The sequence below is a fragment of the Leptidea sinapis genome, chromosome 4 (genome assembly GCF_905404315.1).
Source record: "Leptidea sinapis chromosome 4, ilLepSina1.1, whole genome shotgun sequence".
In the NCBI taxonomy this organism is placed as follows: domain Eukaryota; kingdom Metazoa; phylum Arthropoda; class Insecta; order Lepidoptera; family Pieridae; genus Leptidea; species Leptidea sinapis.
The window spans coordinates 12,620,676-12,642,613 of NC_066268.1; the positions used below are offsets into that span (position 1 = coordinate 12,620,676).

A 21,938-nucleotide genomic window follows, 5' to 3' on the forward strand; every position below is an offset into this window, starting at 1 on the left:
GCCCGCTCGAGGCGCGCGAGGAAGGCGGGCGCGGTGGCCGCTCGTTGTGGGCGGGGCCGCTGGCGGGGTAGTCGCGCGGCACCGACACGGTCACTGTCGTCTGATACATAATATGTAACACTGACCGGGCGCAGCGTGCGTCCATGGCCCGCTCGAGGCGCGCGAGGAAGGCGGGCGCGGTGGCCGCTCGTTGTGGGCGGGGCCGCTGGCGGGGTAGTCGCGCGGCACCGACACGGTCACTGTCGTATGATACATAATATGTAACACTGACCGGGCGCAGCGTGCGTCCATGGCCCGCTCGAGGCGCGCGAGGAAGGCGGGCGCGGTGGCCGCTCGTTGTGGGCGGGGCCGCTGGCGGGGTAGTCGCGCGGCACCGACACGGTCACTGTCGTATGATACATAATATGTAACACTGACCGGGCGCAGCGTGCGTCCATGGCCCGCTCGAGGCGCGCGAGGAAGGCGGGCGCGGTGGCCGCTCGTTGTGGGCGGGGCCGCTGGCGGGGTAGTCGCGCGGCACCGACACGGTCACTGTCGTCTGATACATAATATGTAACACTGACCGGGCGCAGCGTGCGTCCATGGCCCGCTCGAGGCGCGCGAGGAAGGCGGGCGCGGTGGCCGCTCGTTGTGGACGGGGCCGCAGGCGGGCGGGCGCGCTGGCGGGGTAGTCGCGCGGCACCGACACGGTCACTGTCGTCTGATACATAATATGTAACACTGACCGGGCGCAGCGTGCGTCCATGGCCCGCTCGAGGCGCGCGAGGAAGGCGGGCGCGGTGGCCGCTCGTTGTGGGCGGGGCCGCAGGCGGGGTAGTCGCGCGGCACCGACACGGTCACTGTCGTCTGATACATAATATGTAACACTGACCGGGCGCAGCGTGCGTCCATGGCCCGCTCGAGGCGCGCGAGGAAGGCGGGCGCGGTGGCCGCTCGTTGTGGGCGGGGCCGCAGGCGGGGTAGTCGCGCGGCACCGACACGGTCACTGTCGTCTGATACATAATATGTAACACTGACCGGGCGCAGCGTGCGTCCATGGCCCGCTCGAGGCGCGCGAGGAAGGCGGGCGCGGTGGCCGCTCGTTGTGGACGGGGCCGCAGGCGGGCGGGCGCGCTGGCGGGGTAGTCGCGCGGCACCGACACGGTCACTGTCGTCTGATACATAATATGTAACACTGACCGGGCGCAGCGTGCGTCCATGGCCCGCTCGAGGCGCGCGAGGAAGGCGGGCGCGGTGGCCGCTCGTTGTGGGCGGGGCCGCAGGCGGGGTAGTCGCGCGGCACCGACACGGTCACTGTCGTCTGATACATAATATGTAACACTGACCGGGCGCAGCGTGCGTCCATGGCCCGCTCGAGGCGCGCGAGGAAGGCGGGCGCGGTGGCCGCTCGTTGTGGACGGGGCCGCAGGCGGGGTAGTCGCGCGGCACCGACACGGTCACTGTCGTCTGATACATAATATGTAACACTGACCGGGCGCAGCGTGCGTCCATGGCCCGCTCGAGGCGCGCGAGGAAGGCGGGCGCGGTGGCCGCTCGTTGTGGGCGGGGCCGCAGGCGGGGTAGTCGCGCGGCACCGACACGGTCACTGTCGTCTGATACATAATATGTAACACTGACCGGGCGCAGCGTGCGTCCATGGCCCGCTCGAGGCGCGCGAGGAAGGCGGGCGCGGTGGCCGCTCGTTGTGGGCGGGGCCGCAGGCGGGGTAGTCGCGCGGCACCGACACGGTCACTGTCGTCTGATACATAATATGTAACACTGACCGGGCGCAGCGTGCGTCCATGGCCCGCTCGAGGCGCGCGAGGAAGGCGGGCGCGGTGGCCGCTCGTTGTGGACGGGGCCGCAGGCGGGCGGGCGCGCTGGCGGGGTAGTCGCGCGGCACCGACACGGTCACTGTCGTCTGATACATAATATGTAACACTGACCGGGCGCAGCGTGCGTCCATGGCCCGCTCGAGGCGCGCGAGGAAGGCGGGCGCGGTGGCCGCTCGTTGTGGGCGGGGCCGCAGGCGGGGTAGTCGCGCGGCACCGACACGGTCACTGTCGTCTGATACATAATATGTAACACTGACCGGGCGCAGCGTGCGTCCATGGCCCGCTCGAGGCGCGCGAGGAAGGCGGGCGCGGTGGCCGCTCGTTGTGGGCGGGGCCGCAGGCGGGGTAGTCGCGCGGCACCGACACGGTCACTGTCGTCTGATACATAATATGTAACACTGACCGGGCGCAGCGTGCGTCCATGGCCCGCTCGAGGCGCGCGAGGAAGGCGGGCGCGGTGGCCGCTCGTTGTGGGCGGGGCCGCAGGCGGGCGGGCGCGCTGGCGGGGTAGTCGCGCGGCACCGACACGGTCACTGTCGTCTGATACATAATATGTAACACTGACCGGGCGCAGCGTGCGTCCATGGCCCGCTCGAGGCGCGCGAGGAAGGCGGGCGCGGTGGCCGCTCGTTGTGGGCGGGGCCGCAGGCGGGCGGGCGCGCTGGCGGGGTAGTCGCGCGGCACCGACACGGTCACTGTCGTCTGATACATAATATGTAACACTGACCGGGCGCAGCGTGCGTCCATGGCCCGCTCGAGGCGCGCGAGGAAGGCGGGCGCGGTGGCCGCTCGTTGTGGACGGGGCCGCAGGCGGGCGGGCGCGCTGGCGGGGTAGTCGCGCGGCACCGACACGGTCACTGTCGTCTGATACATAATATGTAACACTGACCGGGCGCAGCGTGCGTCCATGGCCCGCTCGAGGCGCGCGAGGAAGGCGGGCGCGGTGGCCGCTCGTTGTGGGCGGGGCCGCAGGCGGGCGGGCGCGCTGGCGGGGTAGTCGCGCGGCACCGACACGGTCACTGTCGTCTGATACATAATATGTAACACTGACCGGGCGCAGCGTGCGTCCATGGCCCGCTCGAGGCGCGCGAGGAAGGCGGGCGCGGTGGCCGCTCGTTGTGGACGGGGCCGCAGGCGGGCGGGCGCGCTGGCGGGGTAGTCGCGCGGCACCGACACGGTCACTGTCGTCTGATACATAATATGTAACACTGACCGGGCGCAGCGTGCGTCCATGGCCCGCTCGAGGCGCGCGAGGAAGGCGGGCGCGGTGGCCGCTCGTTGTGGGCGGGGCCGCAGGCGGGCGGGCGCGCTGGCGGGGTAGTCGCGCGGCACCGACACGGTCACTGTCGTCTGATACATAATATGTAACACTGACCGGGCGCAGCGTGCGTCCATGGCCCGCTCGAGGCGCGCGAGGAAGGCGGGCGCGGTGGCCGCTCGTTGTGGGCGGGGCCGCAGGCGGGCGGGCGCGCTGGCGGGGTAGTCGCGCGGCACCGACACGGTCACTGTCGTCTGATACATAATATGTAACACTGACCGGGCGCAGCGTGCGTCCATGGCCCGCTCGAGGCGCGCGAGGAAGGCGGGCGCGGTGGCCGCTCGTTGTGGACGGGGCCGCAGGCGGGCGGGCGCGCTGGCGGGGTAGTCGCGCGGCACGGTCACGGTGACGGCGGCCACACACGGCAGGCGGGCGTCGTCCAGCTGCGCCGTCAGCGTGATCGCGCCCGACCCGCCGCTCAGCTGCAGCGGCTCTAGAGACACCTGCCACAACATTATACCTTTAGTTGTCAATCCACTACAACAGCTCCATCTAGACTTGTACGGAGAACGCCAGGACATGCTCTCCATTGCACTCTGAGCGACCATGACCTTTCACATCAGGCCCATAGTTTGCATACCGTAAGTCATCACTGGCACACTAGTTGAAAACCTTCGTCTTCAGACACTATGGTATTTCTCACACACACATACTCACGCCTTGTTCCCGTCGGGGTAGGCAGAGACAATAGAATGCCACTTGCTTCTATCCTTACAGACCTCACTCGCTTTCTCTACATTCATTACTGTTTTCATACATATTCGCCGGTTGCGGACACTTCGGACCTTTCCTTTTCTCAAAACGTCCCCAATTTGTGAACATTGTTGTAAACGGACGTGTCGCTTTGCATTGCTAATTTAAATTCATTCAATTAATTTAATATTTATATTATACTTAATCTGGTAGTGTTAGTAGCTATTCTTCTCTTGTATTCTTTTTGTGGTAAATTCAGTGAATGTGCATTGTGCTTAGTGTAGAAAAAAATTTAAATTATTTATTTCTATCGAGCGTGATTTGATCGCGGAATTCAATAGTCAGGTCTGAGTTACCGCTGCGCCATACTAGCGTGACTGACCCCGGGCGAAACCTCGAACCAGTTTGAACGCACACCCTGTACCGTGATTTCCAGAGACAGTTTAGCGACAGTTACTGCGATATCGATCAATTGCGAGTTATCTTGGTACCGGCCGTCGAACCTAACAGCTCAACATCTTACGACAATTAAGCAATTATCTAGATATTAAGATACCGCAACGTAATTCAAGCTAAAATATTAGTACCTGCTACCGCATACGCTTTGTACTGCACTCCAATTTAATAAGTATTTTTTTTTTAAATAAATAAATTAGTTGTTTTTCGAAAATGAGCCTTTGTGGTGCATGTCAACAAGTTGTGAGCATTACTGACAAGATAACTTGCTCTGTCAACAACTGTTCCAAATCATATCATTACCTTTGTGTAAAATTAGCAAAAGAAAATTATTCCAAGCTATCTCACAGAGCAAAAGCTTCCTGGAAATGTCCTGTATGCAAATTACCTGCGAAAAGGACCGATGAAACTCCGATCAAACATACAGAACTTGTTGATATTGAGGACAAAGTGGGATCTCCAGAGCAGCAGTTAAGGGATAGTCATTTCTATGAGTTTGAAAAAAAAATATCAGCCAAGCTCGACACTATGTTGGCCACGCAGAGAAGCATGGAATCAAATATTGAGACTTGGAAGAATGACTTTAAACGACTTCCACAAGTCATTACATCTGTAGAATTTATGTCTTCTAAGTTCGACGAACTGCTACGTGAGGTAAGCCAGTTGCAATCGGAATCAGTTTATTTGAAAACAGAGAACGCCAAACTACACGAGGCCATCCAAACATTAAACTATAGAGTGGCTGTGATAGAGCAGCAATCTCGCGATTCAAACGTGGAGATTCAGTGCCTGCCGGAATATCCAAGAGAACACCTTATATCAACGGTTATACAACTTGCAAAAGTGGTTAAATGTCCCATAACTGAAAAGGATATACTTGTGTGTACTAGAGTTTCCAAGTCCAACCCTCAATCTGACCGACCTAAGAACTTGATTGTCAAACTTCCCTCTCCGCGTATGCGTGACACTTTGCTGGCTGCCTGCTTGAATTATAACAAGTCGAATCCCGAAAATAAACTTAATACGGCAGATCTAGGAATTGGAGGGAACAAGCAGCAAATTTACGTCGTAGAACACCTGTCCCCTAACAATCGCAATTTACAAGCTCAAGCACGTAAGTTTAAAAGGGACCATCTGTACAAATATCTATGGGTTCGAAATGGTCGGGTATTGCTAAGAAAGGACGACGCTACTCCGGCTATTTGGGTCAAAAACAGTGAAACATTGTCTACACTTAAGGATTGAGCTTCTTCTAATATATTATTCTCTTTATAAACATTAGATTTAAGATTTTTATATCTTTATAATGCCAAACTTAAAGATTTATTATCAGAACTGTAGAAGCATTCGCGGTAAATTGTCAGACCTTCACTTATTAAGTTTAAACTGTGATTACGATATTATAGTTTTGACAGAGACATGGCTCAACGATAGTGTCTATGACTCTGAAATACTGAATGATAATTATAGAATATATCGAAGAGACCGATATTCTGCAAACAGTTCGAAAGTTGATGGCGGAGGGGTCTTAATAGCCGTCTCAAATCAGATTGGCTCATATAGATTGTCATCGTTTGAAGGAAATTGTAATGAGGATTTATGGGTAAAAGTGATACCGCATTCTAGTCAGACTAGGAATAAGAAACTTAATATTTGTGCTGTATATCTTCCACCACCGGTATCATGCGATATGTTGGAAAATGAACTAAATAACATTAGTAATGCAATGGCTTTAATTAGCGATAAGGAGGACACTATTTTGGTAGGAGATTTTAATCTTGAACATTTAATATGGTACCAGAATCCTGATTGCGAAATAAGTGCTCTTCCATTTGAATGCAATCGTCGATTGAGTCAACTGCTTTTTGATTTTCAAGCACTGAACAACCTACTTCAGTTTAATTTAATAAAAAATAAAAATGGTAAGGTCCTCGATCTAGTTCTAAGTAATGCACCGTTTCATATATCAGAACAAATTCCTTCCCTCACGAAAATCGATTCTCACCACCCTCCTTTACTCATATCGTCTATATATTTGCCGATAAAATTTCTTAAAAAATCTACAGTTAGCAGAACCAACTTTTATCTAGCAAAGTATGATGACATCAATCACGATCTGCGTAAAATTGATTGGAACGCTATTTTTCAAAAAGAGCTTGATATAAATGCTATGATAAATAAGTTTTACTTAATTATTAGAGAGATTATTAATAAACATACACCAAAAAGCAAATCACACAATCAGAATTATCCAATTTGGTATACGAGGCAACTTGTACTGTTACTTAAAGAAAAAGAGAAATATCGTTTAAGATTTAAAAAATATAAGAATCCGCTGGATGAATACGAGTTTCATATCGCCAGAGCGAGATGTCACATTCAGATTAATGCATGTTACAATAAATATCTTCGGGCAATAGAAGAATCAGTTCTTAATAACAATTTAAAGTCATTTTGGTCTTTTATCGCATCAAAACGAAAAAATAAAACAAATTTACCCCAGGAAATGCATTTACATACGGCAAAATTCTCTACACCACAGGGTATTTGTAACGCATTCGCTACTCATTTCTCTTCTGTGTATTCGGATAGCACTCAGGTGTCTGTGTCGGATCTGGCTACCTTGAAGGGAGAAACTAATGATACGTTAAATCATATAGTAGTAACAGAAAAACATATTTCAGTTGCAATTAAAAAATTAAACAAAAATCAGGGCGCAGGCCCTGATCTGATACCTGGAATTTTTATTATTAACTGTGCAAATAATCTATCTTATCCTCTTAGTATTATATTCAACGCATCACTTAATCTTGGGGTATTCCCTGCAGCTTGGAAATCAGCCAATGTTGTACCAATTCTAAAAAATACTAGTAATAGTAGTGATATATGTTCATATAGACCAATTTCTATTCTCTCATTGTTTGGAAAGTTATTTGAATCTGTTGTTTGTTCCGTTCTAACAGCTCACGTAAAACCAATTTTGATTAATCATCAGCACGGGTTTAGATCTAAAATGTCTACCGTTACCAATATTGTTTGTCATATAACAGATGTATCTGAGGCAATAGACATGGGGCTACAAGTTGACACAGTATATACAGATATAAGTAAAGCTTTTGATAGAGTCGACCACGGATTAATTATATCAAAACTCGTAAAATGTGGCCTGTATGGCAAACTTTTGTCTTGGTTTTCCTGTTACTTGTCTGTCAGATCCCAAACAGTGGTAGCGTGTGGGCACCAGTCCGATGCTTTTCAAGTAACATCAGGAGTTCCTCAAGGCTCACACCTAGGTCCTATACTTTTTTTAATTTTTATAAACGATTTAGGTAAGATAATCAAAAATTCCAAGTTTTATTTTTTCGCCGATGATTTAAAAATTTCGAGAGTAATTAAGGACGCAAATGATTCCCACCTTTTGCAAGAGGACTTAACAAGAATTTCTCATTGGTCATCTGCAAATAAGTTACCATTAAACATCGATAAATGTAAGCATATAAAATTTACGAGGAAAAAGTCACCATTAGATACTAAATATAGTATAAACGGAGTTGACCTCGAAGAAGTATGGCTTATTAGAGATCTGGGCGTGATATTAGATAGACAACTAAATTTTAAAGCTCATCTTGAACTAATAGTTAATAAATCTTTTAGAATGCTTGGCTTCATTTGGAGAAATGCTAAGAAATTCAAAAATACTCTTGCTTTAAAAACACTATATGTGTCTCTGGTACGTAGCCATTTAGAATATTGTTCAACTGTATGGAGTCCTCACTACAAGTGTGATATGCAAAGACTTGAGAAGATTCAAAAAAGGTTCATGTTTTTTATGTGTGTCCATCAATACAAGCTACATCAATTACAATCATACAATGAGCGCTGTTTCTTTTTTGAATTGACAACTCTCTCGCGTAGACGTTGGAATTCAGATCAGGTTTTTCTTTTTAAAATAGTTAATAATTTGATTGAATGTCCTCAATTACTGGAAAAAATTAACTTCAAGGTTCCTCGTGCTAATGCTAGAGTGAATAACTTTCAGCCTTTTGCAATAGATACTTACCGAACAAATGTAGGGTTCCACAGTCCTTTACCTCGGATATGCCGTCAACATAACGCATGGTTCAACGACATAGATGTTGATCTACATAATATATCTTTAAACAAGTTTAGAAGAGCGTGTTTGGAATACGAGATGGAACACTAATATTTAAATATTTGTTGTGTCTGTAAATTTTAATAGAATATATTTATACATATTCCTTTTTCTTGCAATATCCTTAAGCAATAGCGAAGGAAATATTATATAATGTGTATATTATAATATATGGATAATATCCATAACATGTTCTTCTCTACCTCTGTTTACAACTAGATAACTAATTTGCTGTGTTTACCCATAATTGGATGTTCACTATAGATTTTAAGTTGTGTATATGTATTGTAAATAAGCTTATGTGTACTATCTGTCGGTAAACCTTATTAAATAAATAAATTTGGTTGACGAATGTTTTTTTTTATCTTTGACGTTTATTTATTTATTTATTTCATATAGGAAGGCCAACAGCGTACAATAGTTTTAAATAAAATCTAATAGTGACAAAAAGCCAATTAAAGGTACTCACGGATAGCAACATATTAGTTTAGAATAGTTACGAACACTTCAGTTAATACTGTCAACGATAGTGATAGATATACTTATATAATTAATTACATACTTATACTTATGCTCTTAACAATTCAATGAAAGAATTCGTTAGTCAACATGCGTCTAGCCAATGCTACGCTTGTGCAGAATAGGTCTAAGCCTACTCGCTTATCGATTTTATTAAAGTTACTGCTCAGTCGTCACAAGTTGGAATTTTGCCTGTATTTGGTTTTAACTAATGTTGTATGTATAAGAGGATTGAAACGCAAAAGGCTAACAGGGGTATTAAATTTTATCACAGTTAATAGTCAGTCAATTAAATTGGAAGTAATTTTCAAGAGAAAAAATATATCTGCTATTTCTCTTCTCATGGAGAGAGGGAGTATATGAAATCGTTTGCAAAGATTATAATAGTTTTCTGATTTAAAAGGAATTTTGAGTCGAAAACATAAATACTTAATAAATTTTAATTGTATCCTCTCAATTCGTCTAATATCGTTGTATTGTGGGTTCCACACCTGGGAAGCATATTCGAGTATACTGCGTACGAATGTGCAGTAAAGAATTTTAAATGTTTTGATGTTTTTGAACGAAGCACATGTGCGTTGTACAAATCCCAGGGCGCTTAAAACTTTCTTGACTATATGTTCAATATGATCATCAAATAACAGTTTAGAGTCATATAAAACTCCAAGATCACGCAAGACAGTATTTTTGTTAGTGTTTGACTTTTTAATTTATAATCCGATGGTATAATGTTATATTTACGTGTAAAAGTAACTACAGAGCATTTGGAGGGATTGAGATCAAGCTTATTGGTTTGGCAATAGTTGTCCAGTCGGTCTAGGTCAGCTTGAAGGTTCTCAACATCACTAAGAGTCGCAATGGTATTAAATATCTTCATATCATCAACAAAACAGAGCAAGCGAGTGTTATGAAAGCAGGTGGAAATATCATTTATAAAGATAATAATAAAGGACCAAGTAACGAACCTTGCGGAACCCCACTGGGAATGGTTACCCAGCTCGAGATATAGTTACTGATTACCACAGCTTGTGACCTTCGGTCAATATAAGATGAAAACCACCGATGCAAGTCCCCGACAATGCCGAAAAGTTGAATTTTCGTTAAAAGCGTCTTATGGTCTATTCGGTCAAAGGCTTTGCTATAATCGGTATATACTACATCTACCTGGCTACCATAGTCCATGGCTTCAGTCAGAAATTCACTGAGCAAGATAAGGTTGGATACAGTAGATCTCCCTTTAAGGAATCCATGTTGAGATGGGTGGAAGGAGTTTTTTAATGAGTGGTAGAACTGGGTGTGTATTATCTTCTCAAAGACTTTGGCTATTAGGCATAGCTTAGATATAGGTCTGTAGTTTAATACATCCGTTTTAGAACCTTTTTTGTTCTACGAAGTCTCCCGCGGCCGACCTGCCCACACACACACTTGCCTGATATAATTGATAAGTCATTCTGTCTTTACTCATTCGCTCCACTCCTCCGTGGTATTTCGGATAAGAATATTTTACGAAGTTTGCCAAACGCTGCCTATCCAATTGCGATTCGACGAGTGACTCTTTAATTAATTAATTAAATATAAATGCCAATAATTTATGTCTAATAAATGAGTGTCTTAACTCTGAATGATTAATATTATTATTGGCTTCTATGAGCGCTATGGTGAGCCAGATGATACTATGTCAACGGGATCACACATGCGTCCGACCGCCAATGCGTGGTTGTTTTTGAGGTGTAAATGTTTATGGTGATATGACTATAGCCTGACTGGCGTGTGCAAAGGACATGAATATCGCTTGGCGGGTTATAGATGTATCGAATTAAAGAATTAAAATTATCGAAGCATTAGCCTTAAATTCAATATTAGTGGAAACTCTCTCAGTTCCTACACCTGTAGGTCTGGCAACATAGGCGTCATGTTGTGACACTGTGTACACTACATATACCTTGGTACACAAAATATTCACATACCTTAAATCTTGAGTCTAATCTTGCGATCTCTCCTTGAAGTACATCCGGTATCTCCATTGTGGGCTCTTCCAGTTTCGCTTGTTTCTGTGGCGGTGGAGGGGGTAGGTTCCTGTTAAGAAAATTTAATTTTTTTAAATTTTGTTATCAGGTGTTTAATCACTTATATAGTTATTTTTAAATGTTATTGTGGTTTGTTTAATATACGATATGAAATATTATACTGTCTGTCCTGTAGACATTGGTTAGTGTTGCTATATCCGATAGCTGCCTCATTTTCCAAACGGCGTAGGAAGCTGAACTTAATTTAGATGACAATTTCTCAGTATGGGGGGGGGGCCCATATTGAGTTTGTTGCAATTTAGAATCTAGTGTAACTCCTAGGAACACTGTATCAGTAACTAATCGTATATCGAGTATTCAGATTGGAGTGCAGGAATCCCGCCCGAATACGATTGTGGCTTTTTGCCTTAGAAGGCAAAAGGATATAGATATCATTATATTCTAACTTCTACATCAATATGCTGAGAATGGCGACATTTTCTTTGATTTCCATCGAAGGGTGTGCGAATATATACAACAATATTGTATGACCGAGACAGGATTACGAGAGCCGCCATTTCGATACACTCTCTTTAAATGACAGTTTGTCGTTAGTGGTAGTCGTATCTTCAGTTATGTACATGAACTAACTTGAGTGGCGGTCCGTTGAGAGCGTCGAGCGCCGAACCGAACGTCCGCTTGAGCGTGTGGTTGGCCAGCGGCGACTGCAGGCAGTTGTTGACCACTTCCAGTAGGGGATTGAAGATTTGCTCCTTGGGTACAAAAGAAACAATATTATTGCTTAAATAAAAATTAATCAAGAAAATCGACTACCTCTAAACTGAAAAATGTAAGGAATTAGAGGGTCATAAAGTTTATTTTTAATAAAAATAGGCCGTGTGAGCATGGGTCACCGATTTTTATTACTAGTAACACATTCGGAAGACGCGAAGTGCGCAAGCTCCAGTTATTATATTCGAACGCTAAAACATGAACTAAGCATATAATATAATTATTATACTTCTCTTTTATATATTGGCACTTCTTGCCCAGACTAGGCATAGCCTGTATTATGGGTACTAGACAAAAATATATTTAATAGAATAAACTTCCTTAAACATACATAAATACATATAAACATCCACGACTCCGAAACAAACATCCATATTATCATCCATCATACAAATGTTTGCACCTACCAGGATCCAAACCTGATACCTCTAGCTCAGTAGGCAGGATCACTAACCACTAGGCTATATGGGTTGTCATACCATCAGATACTACAAAAGGACATCAGCATCAGATAAGTATGAACATAACTAAAACTACTTATATTTCAGTATGTTGTTGTGGATATAAATTCTAGCAGACCTTTTAAGACCACTTGATTTCAAGTAAAAAAATCATAAAACCGTGTGGCCAATCCAAGAGGTTTACATGAAGTATGATGTTAAAAATGATAATTATACCTTCCCAGTGGGTGGCAGGCTCAGTCCCACCCCCTCACTCCGCTTGAAATCTAGTTTCTCCAGCACCACCTCACATTTGATGAGAGTCTCCAACGGCATACGTTTGTTGGGATTCGACAAGATGTCCAGCAGGTTCTTCATTTTTGTCAACTTCTCCACATCTTGAATTGAAATAAATATAAAGAATAATAATTATGAAAAATTTTAAAATAGAAAATATAAGAAAGTGTTTCTAAAGTCTACATGAATTTAACTGTGATAAACCATATTATTATTGAAGATATATTACTGATAATGAATAAATACTTTTGTGACATGCCAGATACATACAAACATATTATATTATACTAGTGGAGCCAACAGACGTTGTCCTGTACACATGTTTTAAATTTGAAAAATCGGTCCAGCCGTTAGGAGCAGTTCACTAACATACACATGAGCAGGAGAATTATATTATATGGGCGGAATTGAGAATCTAAACCAATCTCAAATTCACTGAAACAACCAAAAAAGTCATCAAAATCAGTCCAGCCGTTTAGGAGGTAGTTTAATTGTGAATCTAAACCATTTTCGAATCCACCTGAAGACACACACCAATCTCAAATTCACTGGAACACACAAAAATATCATCAAAATCGGTCCAGCCGTTTAGGAGGTAGTTCAATTGTGAATCTAAACCATTCTCGAATCCACCTGAATACACACAGAAAGTTTCATTAGAATCGGTCCAGCCGTCTAGGAGGAGTTCAGTGACATACACACACACACAAGAATTATATATATATAAAGATTATACACTAGCTGACCCGACAGACACTGTTCTGTCAATACAAAAAAAAGTATGAATGATTTGATAATATATAGTAATAAATTGATATGGATAAATAATTGCCAAGTTTAAAGTTTTTTAATGGATATAATATCCTTAAGAGATAGACATATGCCATCACATACACAATTCCACTATACAATATTTTATTATTTCTCAAAGAGTTTTAGATAGTGTTTTCGTTGAAAGCTCCAAGACGGCTTATCTTTTCTGACACATCCAACAAATATAATAATTGTTCCAAAAATGTATGTGTAAAATGTAAATGTTAACAAAATATGATAAACTAAAACATTCATCGGGAATCAGGCTATCCATTGGTGAAAACATGAAAATCGGTGCAGTAGATTTTGAGTTTTATATAGAGACTTATAATATGTAGGACTTTGTTTTATAATATGTAATGATACATTGGTATTTCTTTAAATTTAAAACAATAAAAAAAGTGTGTGTGTACTTATGTCTGCACGCAAGAAGTTATACTTCTTTGCGTTAGGCCAAAGAAGCAAAAATCATAAAAATGATTTATTCCTCGTGCTATTCTACGTTTTTAGAAAGAACAGTTTTGTAAAAATCTTGCAAAGACGGCTTTGAAAATTAATTATTAGATAATGAATACGGCTGTGTGGGCTTGAACCCTTTGCCTGTCCTAATAATGGACGACGGAACCAAAAAAATAACGAATAACGTAAACGACAGAAAATTTTAGGAACCAACAGTGATGCGCACGCATCTTAAAATTTCACTCTCATATTTTTTCATAACACGCCTAAAGAATAACTTAAAAAATTATCTCTTTATTCTTTCTAACTAGTTTCTAGCTGGAAAATTTCCACAAACGGTTGCTCAAAAGGCAGAGGACACATACATACCTACCACATGGCTTCCCAATTTGTTATAATTAAAGTGATATCCCTGACTTCTGGGATTAATTATACGAATTAAATTTGTAACCAACATTTATGAACAATACGAGACTCGAACCCGCGCCTCTTGGGTTCCGACCGAGCGCTCTTACCAAGAGAGTCAACCGTTCTTGGACGCATGCTTCATAAATCCTGGTATGTCTTGTTCAACGCTCAGGTTGTGGCTCCATTGGTAAGAGCGGTCGTACGGAACTTCAGAGGAGCGGGGTCGAGTCCCGCATCGTTCATAAATTTTGGTTAAAAATTTAATGCATATAATTAATCCCATAATATCTCTTTTAAAATAACAAATTGATTAGATTTGAAAGCGCGATATCTCAAGTCAATATGCCAATATTGGGGTTGAGCAGGTTATCAACTGTAAAGTGGATCCTGTAGATAATATCAAGGTTTAATGAAGGTATGGCGCGTGTTCACTGACCTCTACTATATATCACTGGACTGGCGGCTGTCAAAGTGCTTTTGTGCCTGTTTGATATTCGCCATTTTGGCGCTGTTGGCCATGTGGCGAGAGTCTGCGGTACTAAAACTAGTGATGATAAACTCAGCAAACATCGATAGATGGTGGGACACTATTTACATAAAAAAAATTGTATACTTTATTACGTTGATTCTTGAAGTATAAATAACACGCAAAACGAAGGAAATTAATTCAAAATGCAAAAATACTTTATAGTACGTTACACGCAGCCATTTGTATTATACGTCAAAATTAGTTCTCAAGACGCTCGCAAGTGGCGCTTCAAAAAGGCACAAAAAATTAGCTGTCAAACATATGCAACAGCCTGTCCAGTGATATTTTTAAAGGTCAGTGGGCGTGGTACTCACTCTCCCCCTCGTTGACCATCCTCATCACCATGCGGCGCAGCGGCTCGATATACTTGGACAGCTGGCGCACCTTCTCCCGGTAGGCCGCCTCCTCGCCCCCGGGGGAGGCGCCCCCCGCCCCCTGCCCCGCCCCCGCCGGCGTGTTCAGCGAGGACGATGGGGACGCCACCATACCCATGTTCACACTTGAATAACAAATTCAAAATAGCATGTGACATCAGTTATTGAAAGCCAAAAGAAAAACTACGTGAGTGTGTTTGTTGCATCATTTTACATTTTACATATTATATTGTAATTGAAATGATTTGTAAATCGATGGAAATGTAAATCTTGATATATAAAAGTGGCAATGAGTTTCTTGCTATTTCTTCTCATTAGCTCAACCCTTTACGAAGTAGCGGTAGATTCAATAAGAAAAGTAATTTTTTTTGACATTCATAGGTGTCATTTCCGTGACCTACATGAATAAAGTGATTTTGATTTGATTTACCACCCAAATCGAATGTCTCAGATCTGAGAAGAACGGGCGCAACAAACTCAGCGGGCTTTTTTTTTCATCAAAAAAATATGTTTACGAAGTAAAATTGTACAATTATTAAACTTATTATTTAATAGCTCGAGGGTGGTCGCTTCATAACCAAGCTGTGGTATCATTAAGAAAGTCATTTATGTTATAGTAACCTTTACCACAACAACGTTTTTTAACAATTCTTTTGAATAACGTAATACTTTTGTTTTGAACATTTTCTGGGATCTTGTTGTAAAAGCATATACATCGCCCCACAAAAGACTTACTAACTCGACTTAGCCGAGTAGTAGGCAATATAAACTTATGCCTGTTCCTGGTGTTTACGTTATGTTTATGACAGTTTCTAACAAATTCACTTATGTGCCTATGAAGATACATTACATTATCAAGAATATATTGAGAAGCAGCAGTCAAGATGTTAATTTCTTTGAATTTTGCTCTCAATGAAAAATAATCTCAGTATTGTAACAATAAATAATTCACATTGTTTTATTTATAACCTGCTGCAAATTATATAAAAATTGATAGATTTTAAAATAAATGTGGTTATATTATTTTCAAAATAGATAGCCATCTGTTATTTATTATTATTATTAGTCCTAACAGCATGTATATTTGTTTCAGGTATAAGAAAATAAAACTTGTTTCAATCTTAAGCACCAATCAATACCATTAAAATTAGTAAAAGAATACTCTAAGCTTGGTGGTCTACCTTAACGTGACATTGGCAAACTTGTGGTATACCTTCCACAGGAGCCATAGTAGGAAGAATAGAATAGAATAGAACGCATTTACCACTAAAAAAACCTGCCATTTATCATATCACTGCTCTTTGACTTCCCCTTAAAGCCTCATCTAGTATCAAAATACTAGGTCCCGAAATTAAATGAAATATTTTATTAATTTAGGTACAACTTGAACACTTATGAAACTCAAGTTTGATGCCATCAATCATCATGTTATCTGAAAGACAAGCCAAATTGGCTTCAAAGAAACTGGGCATATGTGTGTCTTCTACCGCATGTATCACTGGAAGTGTTCCAAAGAGCTGTTTAACCTGATTTCTACCGCCGAATTGCACCTACCAGACGACACGTCACAAATTAAGAAAGAAAGAAAATTATATTATTTGATCACATAGTTTACAAAGAATAAAATAAAATTAACAAAAAAAATATTTACAATAAAACAACACTAAATCTAAAATAAAAGCAACAATAATTGTTGTATGTGATCAAATACAGGTCTCTCGCTCAGCATTGTGCTGCAGCAAGCTGCAGCGCTGGTTGTCAGTGGGAGCCTTACTTGGGTGACATCACGGATACAGCCTGCCCAAATTATCAATCAATTACTAACTAATTACTATATCATCCCTACCATCTGAATGTGTGGCACAGTGTGGCCGTTAGTAATCTGTGTATGTTACCGTTGTTGTTGTGCATGCACACTCATGTGTTGCGGGGCGGAGGGCGACGGACTGCCGGTGCAGCCGCCCAGCGCACCCAGTGAGGACATCGGAGACGCCAGGGCTCCGCTCAGCACCCCTCCACCTGACACAGGCACCCATTAGTCCGAGAATGTGTTTAAAGATCATCATCCTAAGTAGTTCTCGATTATAAAACACTACTGTGTTAACTACGGTGACTGAACTTTAATATAATAACTTTAATGTTTCATGAATCTGAATGCATATAAATTATTTATGGTTTTCTCAAACATATTCCATCACTATTTTCACATTCTTTGCAACCATTATATAGAGCAGATGTACCAGTCTTCCTGAGGAATATCTTGATTGGCCTCTTGGAATGCATTGACCAATTATTCAGGGCTAATAAGCCATATGATCTTAGTGTATTCTTAGCTTATCTTCGTATATTTCGTTTCGAAGTGTTAGTATTTCTTTTTACATTTAGTTGAATGGGTCGGTTTATTTTTACGAAATCAAATGGCAAAATGAGCCAAAGCTACAAAATAATAAAATTTAAGAAACTTACCCATAGAAACTGGACTGGGGCCACCCATATTAGGTGACGAAGCAGACGGAGATGGGCTCTGTCGCAGAAACTGATTAGGGGGTGGACCCCTGGCCGCGTAGCCCGGACCCATCATTCCCACATCAGGCTTTCCCTGCGCGCGTCCGTGCATTTGAAGCATGTTCATATTCACCATCTGATTTCCACCCATACCACCAACTAAAAATACTTGACAGTTTACAATAGATATGGGAAAAATAAGGTCAAGTTTCTGATGGTAACTAAATCTTAACATTATAATCTACAAATGCTAGTAAACATAACTAATGAAAAAGTTTTTTTAACTTTATTTAATTTAAAACATAATACTAACACCGTTATTCATAATAGTCTGCTAACTTAAAGCATAGCTAATTCTCACACTGTCTTCTTCTATTGACCTAAGTCAGAATGAGAAAAAACACTTCTTAGCGCCTGTTTTAAGTTAAAGAAATATTATGAATAAGAGGGTTACAAAATAACAATGAGTAAATTATTATCATGAGAACTAACAGCAAAATATGAAACATTCTGCAACTTCATAGGATGTGTGACACAGTAAGATAAGCATAAATTGAGATTTAAACTAAATAATTATATATTATAACGAGATGAAATGCTCTGTGATTTTAGTGCATCAGTGTTGTATCCATGACATATTCTTTGGTCAGGGTTTTTTGTAATATAGATTGTGTAGCCAATTTTTTTTAATGTTTATAGAGCTATTGACAAAATGTAACATATTTATTCAAACCTAATATATAAAAGACAAACTTCCTCACCCATTTGATTTTGCATCTGTCCTTGCATGTTATTTGGCACCATTTGCCCACTCATTCCTCCTACTTGGTTACACTGCATTTGCCCCACCATAGTACTAGAGCCTGTCATAGGAACCTGCATTGCATTGGACATTGACATATTGGGCATCATCTGTCCTTGCATCCCAGACCCTGCTAACTGGCTTTGTAGTTGGGAACTCATTGGATTTCCCATTCCCATACCGCCAACCATATTATTACCCATCTGACCTTGATTTGGAACCATTCCCATAGATCCTCCAAGCTTGTTCTGAAGTTGCATATTCAATTGAGGTCTGTTTAAAGTTTGAAGTAGGTTTGTTGCAGTTTGTGATTGTTGGCCTTGTTGAACAATTGGACCTTGTTGCCCCAACTGTCCTTGCATTGTCATTCCAGGATTAGGCCCCATGACACCTTGTTGCATTTGACTCTGTGCCATGTTCATCATTTGGTTTCTTGTGCCTTGTGACGCCATGTTTTGTAGAGCATTAATAGGATCTGTAGCCATGCCTGGTTGACTGTTTGGCCCCTGAGGCTGCTGTCCACCTTGGTTTGGAACTTGATTTCCTGGACCAGGCTGATTTTGATTTTGCACTTGCATGTTTGGGCCTCCTTGATTCTGTTTGGGTTGTGCTGTAAACATTATTTGTGAATAAAAATAAAATAACTATTAAATATTTAAACCAAATCGAATGCATTAATCACATAATATTAGGATTAAGTAGATATAATTCATAAAGGTTTTAAACGAATTAAAAAATGTATATACAATGAAAAAAAAAATTAAGAACTTTTAATTGCCTCGGTATACAGGCTGTCCCAGAGTTATGGGACATGAAGGGAAAGTACCTTAAATATTGAAGATAAGCTATTTTACTGAAAGAAGACTTTATGTTATTATTAAAAGTTAGTACTTCTGCATTCAAAGATTTTCTAAAAATTACTTGCATCGTTTGGGAATCGAACCGACTGAAATGTAAAAAAAAAAACACCCTTACTTTTATGATGCCAATTGAAAGAATGGCCAAAAACTAATAACTCTTCTTATGTAACATAGTATATATAATAATGATGTACATACATAAAATATTTGACTTTCATAACTCTACTCATAATGGGTCTGTTATAAATATGCAATGAATATTTTTTCAAAATTTCAAGTGAACAACTTACACATTTCCCTAACATGTAAAATCAATTTGGCTATCATATTCATGTATTCCTCCCGTGTCTTGGCCTTCATAAAGACATGGTTCTCCATTTCACTGCTGTTTCTGGCAACCTGCATTCCCGAACGTTGAATAACTTCTTCACTGAAATGAAAATTTATATATTTTTTATTTAACATAAGCTTATACATGTTTTCGTAGATGTTCAAATATAAGTATGTATATAATATATATACATATTATAATATTTTTCTTCATCAAAATTAAATTTATTTAAGTATTGTCATTTGTAATAATTAAAATTTTGTATCAGTGAAATGTAAATGCTAAATATACACACAATACAGCCAGATCCTAAAATGGGTTTAATGCTCAGACATATTACTTTATATAAAAATATATATATTTCTTAAAACTGCTCTTATTAAAGCATAGCGGGCACAAAGATCTATTTTAAAGGTAATATTTCGTAAACACTTCAATTTTTCCTACTTATTCGCTATACAAAGAGGCCATAAAACCTACCATAAAACATTTCAAAAAATTTTTTTATGCCGAAATAATACTAGACAAATTAAAATCCCTCATTATCTTGTAAAAACCAGTTTGGCTCAACATTTTCTTGCATTTGCCTTTCCTTACTTATTTAGTCAAGTAAATAATCTCCAAAATATTACTAATTAGTCTAAATACTAATTTAAAAAGACAACTCAGGATATACTGCACTCCCTAGACTACGACTCTACCCAAGCCTTGCTTAAAATAACCCACTAAGATTTTTCAAAACGCACACTCACACAAACACATCACACACACACACTCACACATACTCTGCCAGTACACTGCTAAAATATAAATAAATATTATGTATGTGCTTAAACACATAGATAATGGTTACTTATAACATATTATATTAATTTAAGAAACAAGTACTTTACTTCTATCAAATATTTTCAGAACTCATTTAAAAATTTAATTTGAAGCTCGCTCATGAACCAGTTTTGTAACTTATTGTATGTTCACTTGTTTTCCGCGATACAAGCATGCCTAGTGCGGAAACTGCTACTAATTTTGTATTTTTATGTATCCATTTTGTCAATATATATATTTTATTTCTTTCTTTCTGCTAAAACTACAAATCAGTAATATCCTTATTGCCTAGTATTGACTTCAATTATTAATGCTAAATCAGAAGACAATAATTTGCACCTTAAAGCCTAATCTTCAAGTTTTGCACATTAGTTAGTTGTCCCAACAGAATATGCCTCGAACTAAGGGAATCTCTACTATGTCATTATTATTCATTTAATTATTTTAGTTTCACAAATTATAAACAATGGATACTTTAAAATTTTGAGTTCTTTTATTGAAGAAAATCTTAGCTCAATTTATCAAAAGTTTTTTTGTTGACCGTGTTTATCCCTTAATTTTGTATATTAAAGATATTTAGTTCTGCAAGTCCTATTTCAAAATATGGAATCCATAATAAATTATTTATCAGTATGAAATATATACCTCATAATAATGCATAATTATTTAGACAGTGAACAGTTTATAATTAGAAAATATTTGTATTAAATTATGCATTTTACTAACCTATAATAAATATAGATATGAAAATATAATAAAACCATTATAATTAGTGAGATTACACAATAATTCAATTCTTACATTTTTGCAACCATTGTTTGCCTGGCACTTTGCGTCCTCCAATTATTATCATCTGCTGCCATCGTATTGAACTTCGTATTATCCATGTTGCGCAGAATAATATTTAACACAAAAACTCTTCACTGAATAATAATTATAACCAATCTCATAGACTACTTTATTCGCTACCTCAATTATTATTATGTTTCAATCCCAAATCCCGATTCCATTTTCCAAGGACAAGGAAGGCCGAAGGACTGGAAAGTAGTCAAAGTAGAAAGAGCAAAATATTGGAGTAGGTTGTATCTACTTTGACCTTGATATCACACAATGACAAATGGACTTATCATACAAACAGGATAGAGTGTAAGTACTATTGTGTCAAGTTACTTGACTCAAGTAGTTATGAGCCAAGAAGGGTAGCCACAAGAGCCCTGTGATTTACGAGTAGTTAACATTCAAGGGAAATGATAAGACTCTATAGTTAACTGGATCGGTGCCATGCGTCAACGATATTTGAAGCTCGCCCGAAGTTACCAATATTGTTGTATCAATGCAAAAATATTTATAGAAATTGTGTTACTACTAAAGGGTTTTATCCAATTTTTTTATTCTTATTTTTATATTCTTCCTACCGCGGCTTCAGTGGAAGACACCATTTTGCCAGTGTCACGCTAAAGTACACTACCACGCTTTGAGTATTTGATTTCTAAGATTATCGGTAATAATTGGTGCCAAGGTTAAACAAAGTTTTATTTTATTAA

At 40.9% G+C, this 21,938-nt stretch overlaps 1 protein-coding gene across 1 annotated transcript in view; it reads right to left on the reverse strand.

Annotated features, from left to right (window-relative positions):
* Positions 1 to 21,561, reverse strand: part of LOC126979884 (mediator of RNA polymerase II transcription subunit 15) — a 29,055-nt gene extending 7,494 nt beyond the window's left edge. Inside the window, exons 1-10 of the mRNA XM_050829455.1 lie at positions 21,196 to 21,561; positions 19,529 to 19,668; positions 18,338 to 18,988; positions 17,538 to 17,735; positions 16,967 to 17,090; positions 15,012 to 15,196; positions 12,429 to 12,589; positions 11,611 to 11,732; positions 10,921 to 11,029; positions 3,352 to 3,575 (exon numbers count right to left, since the gene is read on the reverse strand). Coding sequence (XP_050685412.1) covers positions 3,352 to 3,575; positions 10,921 to 11,029; positions 11,611 to 11,732; positions 12,429 to 12,589; positions 15,012 to 15,196; positions 16,967 to 17,090; positions 17,538 to 17,735; positions 18,338 to 18,988; positions 19,529 to 19,668; positions 21,196 to 21,281 — 2,000 coding nt within the window. The 5' untranslated portion in view covers positions 21,282 to 21,561. The remainder of the gene's footprint in view (positions 1 to 3,351; positions 3,576 to 10,920; positions 11,030 to 11,610; positions 11,733 to 12,428; positions 12,590 to 15,011; positions 15,197 to 16,966; positions 17,091 to 17,537; positions 17,736 to 18,337; positions 18,989 to 19,528; positions 19,669 to 21,195) is intronic.
* Positions 21,562 to 21,938: the final 377 nt, after the last annotated feature.